Raw genomic sequence first — 12,180 nt, 5'->3', positions numbered from 1 at the left:
AGCACCATGTGTGAATTTGATATTTTTTTTTAATTGTAAGAATTTCAGAATATTATGTATGATTACCAGGCAATTTGAGCCAACCGTAAATTAAATAAATTACTTGTAGCCATACTTTCAAAAGCAAAGAGACTCATTCCAGACATTTTATAAAAATAAACATTTTAATATGGAATATGAACTCATTTTAAAATGTTGGTTGTGATGTGATGCAAACCCTCCATAGTAAGAGAACTTGGGGTTTTAAAAGCTTAATAGCGCTGTAGTCAACTACTAGTGATTCAAGTTGTAACTTGGAGTCATCTGTGTTATTTTCTCTCTAGTCCTTCTCATGTCTTTTATTTTGTCTGTATTATTTCTTATATTAGTCTCTATCCTACTGCCCATTTCTGATCCTTGACTGATTTCCCTGGGGCAGGTCTCTTCTGCCCCTGTAGTCTATTCTCTGTTACCACCAGCGGGTTTCTAAACCATGCAGAGAGTGATCTGCGCCTTGTTCCTTTGTAAATACTCTCAGCATCCCATTGCCTGCTTGATAAAACTTAAGATTTACATATAAATAGATCTAAGCATCTGGCTCCTTCTTGCCTTCTCATCTTCTTTCTCTGCTTTTTACACATGATTTGTACTGGGGGCCTTTGGATTTATTTGCCAGTCCCCAAGCATTCCATCCCGTTGTATATTCAGTTCTTTATCATCTGAGGAGATTTGGGACGTGGAGAAAATTACTCATCATTGCTCATAATTTAATGCCCAGTTTATTAAACCTACTTATCTAATATGCTGAAATTCTAAAATAAAAAATTTTAAACATTTAAATACTGATTATAAACTTATTTAAATTATCTTTAATAACAGTTTAAATTACAATAATCATTAATATGGCTTCTATAGAATTTATTTTTTTTGAGTCAGGGTCTTACTCTGTCGTCCAGGCTGAAGTATAGTGATATGATCACAGTTCCCTGTAGCCTCAACCTCCTGGGCTCAAGCGATCCTTCCACTCAGCCTCCCAAGTAGCTGGGACTACACGTGTGCTTCACCACACCTGGCTATTTTATTTTTTTTTGTAGAGACAGGGTCTAACTATGCTGCCTAGGTTGATCTCGAACTCCTGGGCTCAAGTGATCCTCCTGCTCTGGCCTTCCGAAGTGCTGGGATTACAGGCACCAGCCACTGTGCCCAGCCCAGATTCTTATTTCTATACTTTACTAGAATTATAGTCATTTTTCTATACTTTCTTAGGGCTACAATAATCTTACCACTAGCAAAACAAGGCAAAATTTCAGATTAGTCAGAATTCAAACTTATTAATGAATTTCTTTCTCGGTTAAAACAAGATTTGGTAATGCATAAACCTTAACCAAAAACTGTGTTGATATGTAACCTGAAGCTGTATTGGTTCCCTTCTATAATTAAACTTCACCCTTCTAAGTTAGTGGGATTTTTCTTTTCTTTTCTTTCTTTCTTTTTTTTTTTTTTTTTTTTTTTTTGAGTAAGAGTCTTACTCTGTCACCCAGGCTGGAATGCAGTGGCACACTCACGGCCACTGCAGCCTAGACCTGCTGGGCTCAGATGATCCTTCCGCCTCAGCCTTCCAAGTAGCTGGAACCACAGATGTGTGCCACCATACCTGGTTAATTTTTTGATTTATTGTAGAGATGAGGTCATGTCAAGTTGCCCAGGCTGGTCTCAAACCCCTGGATTCAGGCAATCCCCTCGCTTCTACCTCCCAAAGTGCTGGGATTACCCATGTGAGCCACCACACCCAGACGATTTTTTTTAATGTCCATGCCTTTCTCATAGTTTTTTAGTTTTTTGCAACCTGGAGCTATTCCCTGAATTGAAATACTCTTTGTTTTTTTTTTTTTTTATGTGATCAGTATTTCATAACTCAGTGTTATGTTGTCATTATAAATTCCCCTTTCCTTGTAGCAGTATTGGCAGGAATCCTAGATACTTCCATTCCCAAGAGATCAGGCTTCAGGTCTGTCCTAATAGCTCTCTTTAGAGTATTTGACAGATTCCCCCAGTTAGAACTCACAGTTCCCACTTGCTCATCATGTGTGACTCTGGGTGCTCCTCAGCCACTGGATCTCCTTTCAAACGCTGTGTGTGTGAGGACTGTGCTGATCCTGCTTTCCTGTTGTTAGTACCTGACTTGCTTTGTTGGGACTATGTGGCTTAGTCACAGTTCCTTGTGTCTAACCCTCCCTTCTTGTACTGAAACCAAAAAAATACACAGCTATATTTCATAAACAAAGATACTCTTAACAGAAGAAGCAAAACACCTAAATTTTAGTACCAACCTAGTTATTAACACAAGAAAACATTAAATACCCCATTATTTTCACCCTTCTTTACAACTATGTTTTTATGTGCCTTAACTTTCCCTTTTGCGTCTAATTATGAATTCTTGACTTATCACAGATTCAGTTTACTCCATTTAGTTATTATTATTCTTCTCTTCCTAATGTTCAAATTGTCACAGCCTGGCTAACCTCATACTGGCTTATTTGTCCTTTTAGCACTACTGTGGACCTTTTTAAAAGTCTTCTTGCTTTCTGACAAGATATTCCAAGCCCATCTTGGTTTTATTTTCTGTCCTAAGACATGGAACTAGTACTCTCCCAAAACCTCTGGTTCCTTTTTAATGGAGAATAGTATTAGAAATAAAAATCTGTTCCACATGGGGTTGATGATAAGGCGGGAGGCATTGTTGATGGCCGATGCAGTGACAGACGAGATCATGTTTCTTTGAGGACATATATTAATAATGCTGGTCCAATTTAACTTTAATATTATTCAGTCTTTTTCTGTCTTACCATTTTTCTTCATTCTAAGGTTTCATTGACCACTAACGCTATCATACTGACATGTCTTTCTATATGAAGCTCCCTCTGGTAGGAATGCCTCCCAACCCCTTTTGACTACTTGGCAAACTTCTTAGTAAAATGAGGAGGAGGGGAGTAGAATCAATTTTATTTAAAGCTCAACCTAGTTCTGAAATGTTAAACAGAACCAGAGCAATTAAATAGTGTTTTGTATCTTGAAGTATTTGTATTGAGCTTGAGGTTTTCTTTCATTAAAAAAAAATCCTACAAACAGTATTCAGTCCAGCTACCCTAACGTGCCAGCATGGAAATCATTTGCCAAATTATATTTACATCATACTCTAAATGTTTACAAGTCTTTAGTACTTCTGAAAAGTATTCCTCAAATTCATAGTATTAGCTTTAAACAGTTTTTTAAAAATTCTTTTAGAATGTGAGCTTTTTGTATAGCTTATTTCCTCGTTACCCTGCTGCTTCACTCTCCTATGCTTTGGAGACAAAAATATTTTTGTGAATTGTAATTTTCAATATTATGAATCATATTGTAGACATTTTTTAAAAAATTGTATCTGGCTATCTATCAAGTTGGCATTTTACTCTGTCGCTTAGGCTGAAGTACAGTGACACGATCATGGCTCACTGCAGCCTCAACCTCCTGAGCTCAAGTGATCCTTTCTCTTCAACCTCCTGAGTATCTGGGACTACAGGTGCATACCACCATACCCAGCTAATTTTTAAATTTTTGGTCTTACTGTGTTGCCTAGGCTGATCTCGAACTCCAGAGCCACCACATCCGGATTAAAAAATAATTTATATAAATTTGTATACATTGAAAAGCTCAGTTGTGCTCATATTTATATGAATATTTCCAATCAGATTATTATTATTTTTTAGAGACAGAGTCTCACTCTGCTGCTCACACTGGAGGACAGTATCACATTCTAGGCTCACTGCAGCCTCAACCTGAGCTCAAGGGATCCTCCTACCAAGGCCTCTCAAGTAGCTGAGACTATAGGCATGCACCTCCACACCTGGCTAATTTTTAAAAAATTTTTGTTGAGATTGGTTCTTACTATGTTGCCCAGGCTTATCTCTAACTCCTGGTCTCAAGCAATACTGCTGCCTTGGCCTTCTAAAGTGCTGGGATTACAGTTGTGAGCCATCATGACTAGCCTAAATCAGATTGTCTTTATGTAGTCTTTTAAATGCTTTTTTCGTTGTTTGTTACATTTCATATAATTTCTGTGTATGTATAGTTACTTTACTGACAGTGACCCCAAAATATTTTTTGTGAACAAATTGGTATTTCTGTAAACAGCACATCAGAACTTTATAGTGTAGTGACTTATTTTGCTTACCACAAAATTCAGACATTATCAGATTTTAAAATTTGCTTTTCAAGAATTTTCTATTTTATATTTGTAGTATCTCTAACGGGATGGAACTGTTCAGCCTGGGCAGCATAGTAAGACTCCTGTATTTACAAAAAAAAAAAAAAGATGGAGCCACATGATTCTTTTCTAAGAATATATTAGCCTCTTCTGAGAAAACAAAACAAGTGTTGCCCTATAGTTGGAAATGTAGCTAGTTGTATAACTTGTCTGAAGTATAAGCAATCTGTATGTACAAATGGGAGAGTGCTAATTTCCCTTGGAAAACATCCTTCAGGTCTCACTGTGAGGTAGTCAATAGATTGGGAACAATTTTTTTTTTTTGAGTTGGAGTCTCACTCTGTTGCTCAGACTGGAGTGCAGTGGCCGCTCCTGGCCACTGCAGCCTCGACCTGCTGGGCTCCGGCAATCCTTCCGCCTCAGCCTTCTGAGTAGCTGGAATTACAGGCACGTGCTACCACGCCTGGCTGATTTTTGATTTATTATAGAGATGGGGTCTCACCAAGTTGCCCAGGCGGGTCTCGAACCCGCGGGCTCAGGCAATTCACTCACCTCGCCTCCCAAAGCACGGGATTACAGGCTGGGCCACCGAGCCTGACTGGGAACAATTATTTTTAAAGACAGTATCTCCTTCTGTTGCCCAGGCTTACACTGCAGTGGTGCAGTCATAGCTCACTGCAGCCTTGACCTCCTGGGCTCAAGCAATCCTCTCACCTCAGCCTTTCGAGTAGCTGGGACTACAGACGTGTGCCACCACACCCAACTAGTTATTTTTTGTAGAGACAGGGGTCTCACTATTTTGCCCAGGCTGGTCTCGAACTCCCGCCTCTTAGCTCTCTGAGTGCTGGGATTACAGGCATGAACCACTGTACCTGCCCGTAGCTCTCCTTAGTACACTGACTGTATAACTATATTAATATATAGTTGATAACAGCTAAAGGAACTATATTAATATTAGTTTAGAGCCTGTAGTTATAGATTTTCACATTTGGTTTCTACAGAGAGATTACTACTGTTGACTATGCTCTAATTGTCAAACAGGCATGAAATTTTAAAAATCAGGTTCTTCCTTCTCCACAAGCCAAGCAAGATATATAAGTATGTTATTTTAAACAAAGTTGGTGAATCATATGAAATTGTTATTTATTTGTTTATTTGTTTATTTATTTTCGAGTTGGAGTCTCATTGTCACCCAGGCTGGTGTGCAGTGGCACGCTCATGGCCACTGCAGCCTCAACCTGCTGGACTCAGATGAACCTTCCACCTCAGCCTTCCAAGTAGCTGGAACCACAGGTGCGTGCTACCACGCCCGGCTCATTTTTGATTTATTGTGGAGATGAGGTCTTGCCAAGTTGCCCAGGTTGGTCTTGAACCTGTGGACTCATGCCATCCTCTCACCTTCGCCTCCCAAAGTGCTGGGATTACAGACATAAGCCATCATGCCCAGCTTGAAATTATTATTTTTGTAGGTAGAAAATAGTCGAGTATAAACAATTTAATATGTTTAAACTTAACACATAAAGGTTCTCTTACAGTAGTTGTTATTATGTTTACATAATATCCCTTAATATGTAAACACGAGTTGATATTTATGGTTTGTGATGGTCATCCTTATTAGAGAGAGGTCTCTAAATCCATAAAAGGTTATTTAATTGTCAGAAGGTATTTTATTATACCCTTTATTTATACAATACCTTATTTGTAAATTGCCCTGATAAAAGAAAAATTGTCATTTAGTTGCTCTGGTAGTTGTTGAACTAAAGGTCTAAAGCTTGGCTTGCCAGCAGTATACCATGACCCCCTAGGACACCACAGAGAAATATCAGAGGCCTCATGGAAAATTGAGTTTTCAGAGGAAATAGCAATACTTATATTTGTTGGATACCACATGAAGTAGCTTGAGGTAGTTTACAGTTTCAATAATGAACTATACATCTCTCAGCAACATATCTTTGTGAAGTTGGGGTTTTGGCTGTTGCTTTGATAACAAACAAGTACCATGTGAAGAATCAGTGTGGAAAATTATATGGTGTCCAGGCACACAACCTTTAAGTAATTGTGGTTATTTAAAAATGAAATTAAGTATTTTTTCTTTTAATTTATGTGTATTTTTAAAAATTAGCCGGGCTTGGTGGCTCAGCCTGTAATCCTACGCTTTGGGAGGCTGAGGTGAGTGGATTGCCTGAGCCTGCAGGTTCGAGGTCCGCCTGGGCAACTTGGCGAGACCTCATCTCTACAATAAATCAAAAAAATTAGCTGGGCATGGTAGTACGCGCCTGTAGTTTCAGCTACTTGGAAGTCTGAGGCGGAAGGATCACCGGACACCAGCAGGTCGAGGCTGTGGTGGCCGGGAGCGGTCACTGCACTCCAGTCTGAGCAACAGAGTGAGATTCCAACTCAAAAAAAAACAAAACAAAACCAACTACAAGCTGTTAGGGCATCAATACTTACAGGTTTGAACCTAACTACTTACTAGATAGAACTCTTAGGTATTTCTGTTAGCCTGGGGTGCCTTACAAAAATTACTGAGATACTAAGGGAGTACTGTGAATGGAGAAAGTTTGGGAAGCTCTGATGTAAAGTAATTAGACTACCCGGTCAGAATTCACATGGCTGACCAAGTAGCTGATACTAAGTTGAAAGGTACGTTCAACATAAACTTCTAATGGATAAAGTTTTGAGGGTTGTTACCCCATTTTACTTGTTTAGTATTATGTGATAGATATCTACAGATGTCCTCCCTTATCCATGGGGGATACTTTCCAAGACCGCCAGTGGATACCAGAAATCAAGGATAGTACTGAACCGTACCTATATTATTTTTTATCCTGTACTTATTTATGATCAAGTTTGATATATATGTATTTGAGTTGGAGTCTCACTCTGTTGCTCAGGCTGGAGTGCAGTGGCATAAACACAGCTCACAGTAGCCTCGGCCTCCTGAGCCCAAGTGATCCTTCTGCTTCAGCCTCCCAAGCAGCTGGGACTACAGGTGTGTGGCACAACGCCTGGATAATTTCGTTTATTTATTGTATAGATGAGTTCTCGCCATGTTGCCAGGCTGGTCTCAAACTCCTGGATTCAGACAGTCTGCTTGCCTCCACTTTCCAAAGTGCTGAGATTATAGCCATGAGCCACTGTATCCAGCCAAGAATCATTTTTACGTAAATACTAATATAAACAAGAAATAATTTTCTAACAGATGTCTCAGATATTAAGATAGCTAGCAATTCAGAAAATCAATGAAAAGAATACTGTAGTCTGAAATTCAAGCATTATTGAAGTCTGCAGAAGTCTGTGATTAGAGGGTTGGAACTTTCAGCCCTACCCACTGACCTCTGGGGAGGGGAGAGAGGCTGAAGGTTGAGTTAATCACCAATGGCCAATGATTTAGTTAGTCATGCCTATGTAATGAAACCTCCATAAGACTCCAAAAAGAATAGGTTTAGATGAGCTTCTTGATAGCTGAACATATTGAAGAGACCTTGAGGATGGCATGCCAGAAAGGGAATTGAAGCTCTTGCCCCTTCTCACATGTCTTGCCTTATCCATCTTTTCATCTGGCTGTTCATCTTTAAACTTTGTAATATCCTTTGTTAATAAATATAAATAAAGTGAGTTTCCCTGGGTTCTGTGAGCTAATCTAGTAAACTAACTAAACCCAAGGGTTGTAGGAGCCCCAGTTTATAGCCAAACAGAAGTATAGGTGAAAACCTACTACATACTTACCATTAGTGTCTGAAGTGGGGAGCAGACCTGTGGAACTGAACTCTTCAATTTATGAGACCAGACACTGTTCTAGGTAGATATTGTCAGAATTGAGTTATAGCATCAGTCCCAACTTTTTGGCATTAGGGACTGGTTTTGTGGAAAAAAAATTTTTTTTGGAGTTGGAGTCTCACTCCGTCACCCAGGCTGGAGTGCAGTGGAACACTCACATCCACCCCAGCATCGACCTGCTGGCTCAGGCGATTCTTCCACCTCAGCCTTTCAAGTAGCTGGAACTACAGGCATGTGCTACCACATGTGGCTAATTTTTGATTTATTGTAGAGACAAGGTCTCGCCAAGTTGCCCGGCAGGAAAACCCACGGGCTCAGGCAATCCACTCAACTTGACCTCCCAAAGTGCTGGGATTACAGACTGAGTCACTGAGCCTGGCCATGGAAGACATTTTTTTCCACGGAGCCGGCACGGGGAATGAGAGGATGGTTTGGAATGATTCAAGTGCATTATTTATTATGCACTTTATTATTATTACATTGTAATATATAATGAAATAATTATACAGCTCACCATAATGCAGACTCTGTGGGAGCTCTAAGCTTGTTTTCCTGCAACTAGATGGTCCCATCTGTGGGTGATGTGAGACAGTAACACCCAAAGTGTATTGCTTATATCTAGACTACTCTGCAGTCTTGTTTTGGTTGCTGTCACTGCAGAAAACCTTGCTGCACAAAGATAGGATGTTGGAACTGGAAGCAGGCTCTTTAGTGCTTTTGTGGCAATCTCAGGACATTCTGCCTTGATTTTAATTCAGAACGTATGGCGATTTAAAGTTGTCTCAAACATACTTTTAAGGCCAGTGTCATTTGTGATCTCAAGCAGTTGATCCTCTTCTAGTACAAAGTCGATTCACCTGGCTTATTCAGAAATGGGTTGTGGATCTATTCCTTCCTAGTGTGGGGGTCTTTTGTGGTTGGGAAGTAATTGCTCAAACTCAAAAGCTGAGATAGGTTATCATGTGCCAGCTGGGAGAAAGAAGGCCCTGGCTTAGTCTCTTTCAAAATCTCTGCCCATGTTTGAAACATGTCAAAAATCCCAATGTTCACTCCTTGCCCCCATAATTCCAGTTGGCTTTGAATGGTAGCCACTTTATCTGCTGACTTGAACTCAGTTGTTGTTCTTCCCTGAAGTAACAGATTGAGTTTGTTGAGTAGGTTGAATATGTTAAGCAAGTTTTGCAACCCATTCTGTGTCACTGAAATGTGCTGCCAGTGGTGACTGTTCCCTTGAGCATTTATCATAATACTATAAGAAGGGTTTGGCAGCAGCATGACACTGCCAGGGAAAGCTGTTGGTGTAGGCTATGGCCAGTATGCTGATGCCTGATTTAAGAGCAGGTTTAGTTGAAAACATTGCAAATCTCAGCTGCTTCTAGTTCATTCCGATCTTAGTGTGAATACTCCTTGTATAGCCTACACCAACAGCTGATCTCTGCCCGCTCCCAAGGAGAGGAGGAAGTGTGCATCCTACCACTCAATCCTACACTCAAAGAGGTCTAAAAAGTTGAGGACCAAGAAATTCTGCACTCCCCCAAATTGTGCAAGATAGAGATTGGTGCCTATAGCAATTGGGGCCTCAGAGATTTTGTTTAAAAAAAAAATGCTGTACCTTATACCTTGATGATTAAAATTCTTTAGAACTAAGTCTTTTTTTTCCCCCCAAGTTGGAGTCTCACTGTGTTGCCCAGGTTGGAGTGCAGTGGCATACTCACAGCTACTGCAGCCTTGACCTGCTGGGCTCAGGCATTCCTTCCACCTCAGCCTAACAAGTAGCTGGGACTACAGGTGTGCACTACCACCATGCCCAGCTAATTTTTTTTAAATTTATTGTAGAGAGGAGGTCTCACCAAGTTGCTCAGGCTGGTCTTGAACCCCTGGACTCAGGCAATCCTTGCCTCCACCTCCCAAAATGCTGGGATTACAGGCGGGAGCCACTGCATCTGGTGAGAACTAAGTCTTAAAAGTCCTCAGTCAGTATTATACTTTAAATATAATATAATATTACACACTTTGCATATATATCTATGTATTAAGCTGTTAAAATTGCTGGGGAATAGGCAGGAGGGGAAAAGTAATCAGTTAGGGAAAGTACTTACTAGTGAGTTTATTATCATGCTAGGGAACAGGGATTTTGATTGCTCGGTTCTATGACCTAGGTTTATAAAATACATCTGAAATGGTTTTTTTTAAAAAATCCTTTCTTTCTTTTCCCTTATTCCACTCTTTTTTTAGGTTTTCAAAACAAAAATAGAGTCGCAATCTTGGCAGAACTGGACAAAGAGAAAAGAAAATTACTGATGCAGAACCAATCTTCAACAAACCATCCTGGAGCTAGGTATTGACTGCTATTTTTGAGTGCTGTTTTTAAGTACATTTTAAAGAGAATAGATAGAAACATTTACTTTGATTTGATTTGACTTTTTTGTTAAGCACACAAATTTTAAAGGATAATGCGGTTTTTATATTCAGTGATATAAAAAATTTCTTAGACCAAATAACTCACATTGGTTGGCAATGGTTTATGTAGCATTGTGATTTTACATGTTGGGTTTTGTTTCTGTAGGGGAAGCTAAACTTTACTTCTATCCATCTTAGTTCTTAGGATGGACCCCTGTAACAAAAGATAGATTTAGAAGAAAAAACAAGTTTATTAGTGTATACAGCACACCATGAGGGAGAAACCTCAGTGAAAATTAACTCAGAATGGCCTAGAACTCCATCTTCAACAAAGAGCAATAAATGAATAAAGAAATGATAGCACAAAGAAAAGGGATTTTAGAAGGTAAACATACAGTAGAAAACTAATGGAGTCAGATTTGTTTGCAGATTCCTCTGGGTTCTATCTCTGGCCTGAGTTCAGAGTTGCCTCCAGTAGGAGAATTTACTTTCTGTTCTTTAGGCAGAAAGTGGGGAAGAGAGAGAGAGCTTTCTTTCCCTCAGTTTGTTGCTTCTTGATTGCCTTTAGCTAAAAAAATAATTTTTATGTCAAAGAGGCATATTATGGGTGACATATTCTGGCTTCTTTCATTTTTTTAGTTAGACTTTTTTAGAAATTAAACTATTTAATTGATTAGGTTAAAAATATTCTAATTAGAATATTCATTTTTTCCTATAACCTTCTGTTTTGTATTTTAATGGCCCACTTTTTTTTTTTTAATGAGGCACTCAATTTTTTTTTTTTTTTTTTTTTGAGACCTTGTTTGCAAAATTGCCCAGGCGGGTCTCAAATCCCTGGGTTTAGGCAGTCCTCTCGCCTCTGCCTCCCAAAGTGCTGGGATTACAGGCGTGAGCCACCACCCCTGGCGGGGCACTCAGTGTTTACTCAGATTGGCAAGTGCCAAATTAGAAACAAAATATTTTTAATGCAAAAATCACTATTTTCCTTTCAAGGGAAGTAATTTTTTCTTTTTTTCCTTTTTTTTTTTTTTTTTAGTAATCATAGAGCTAGGCTTTTATTATTTTAAACTTTTTTTTTTTTAAAAAAGCTATACAAATGTATAGACAGACAGGTAAAAAAAAATGTCTAAATGTATAAACGAAATTACATAAATGGCCAGGTCATCTATTTTTCTTTTTCTTTTTCTCCCCTTTTTTTTATTTTAAAGATGTGGTACACAAGACAGGATTGAGTGACCAGTGGTTCCCTTTAGGTCAGAATATGACTGCAGTAGCCTAAGTATTGCACACATAAGTGGTTTACATACAGGTGAAGTTTGGGCCTCCCCTTGGACCTCACTTTGTCCAATGGCCCACTTTTTAATCATTCAGCAAAACAGAGAAAATCTAGGTAGCTTAATGATCTTTATTATACTTATTCAGTCTTTGCCATAACCAGTATCTTTCCTCAGATCCATATCCCACTCAGCCACTACCCTAATTCTTCTCATTCTTTCTCATTTTCTCTTAAAGTAGTTGTCCATATTTACTTTCTCACTTATTCACTCCTCAGCCCACTGCAATCTGGCTTCAGTCCCCCTCTGTCTCTTGCCACCAAAAAATATGTTTGCTGCTGGGCTTGGTGGCTCAGCCTGTAATTCTGCGCTTTTGGGAGGCTGAGGTGAGTGGATTGCCTGAGCCCACGGGTTCGAGACCTGCCTGGGCAGCGAGACCTTATCTCTACAATAAATCAATAAATCAGCCGGGCGTGGTAGCGCATGCCTGTAATTCTGGCT

General features: G+C 39.4%; 1 protein-coding gene across 3 annotated transcripts in view; it reads left to right on the top strand.

Annotated features, from left to right (window-relative positions):
* Positions 1 to 12,180, top strand: part of INIP (INTS3 and NABP interacting protein) — a 40,602-nt gene that overhangs the window by 16,338 nt on the left and 12,084 nt on the right. For all 3 annotated transcript variants that reach the window (XM_021715819.1, XM_008064592.2, XM_021715818.1), the window contains exon 3: positions 10,241 to 10,343. In XM_021715819.1, coding sequence (XP_021571494.1) covers positions 10,241 to 10,343 — 103 coding nt within the window. The remainder of the gene's footprint in view (positions 1 to 10,240; positions 10,344 to 12,180) is intronic.

Source organism: Carlito syrichta, unplaced genomic scaffold, assembly GCF_000164805.1.
Source record: "Carlito syrichta isolate Samal-C Ts95f unplaced genomic scaffold, Tarsius_syrichta-2.0.1 Scaffold307755, whole genome shotgun sequence".
Classification (NCBI taxonomy): Eukaryota; Metazoa; Chordata; class Mammalia; order Primates; family Tarsiidae; genus Carlito; species Carlito syrichta.
The sequence above is the reverse complement of the archived record's forward strand: the minus strand, read 5'-3'. Positions and strand labels throughout refer to the sequence as shown.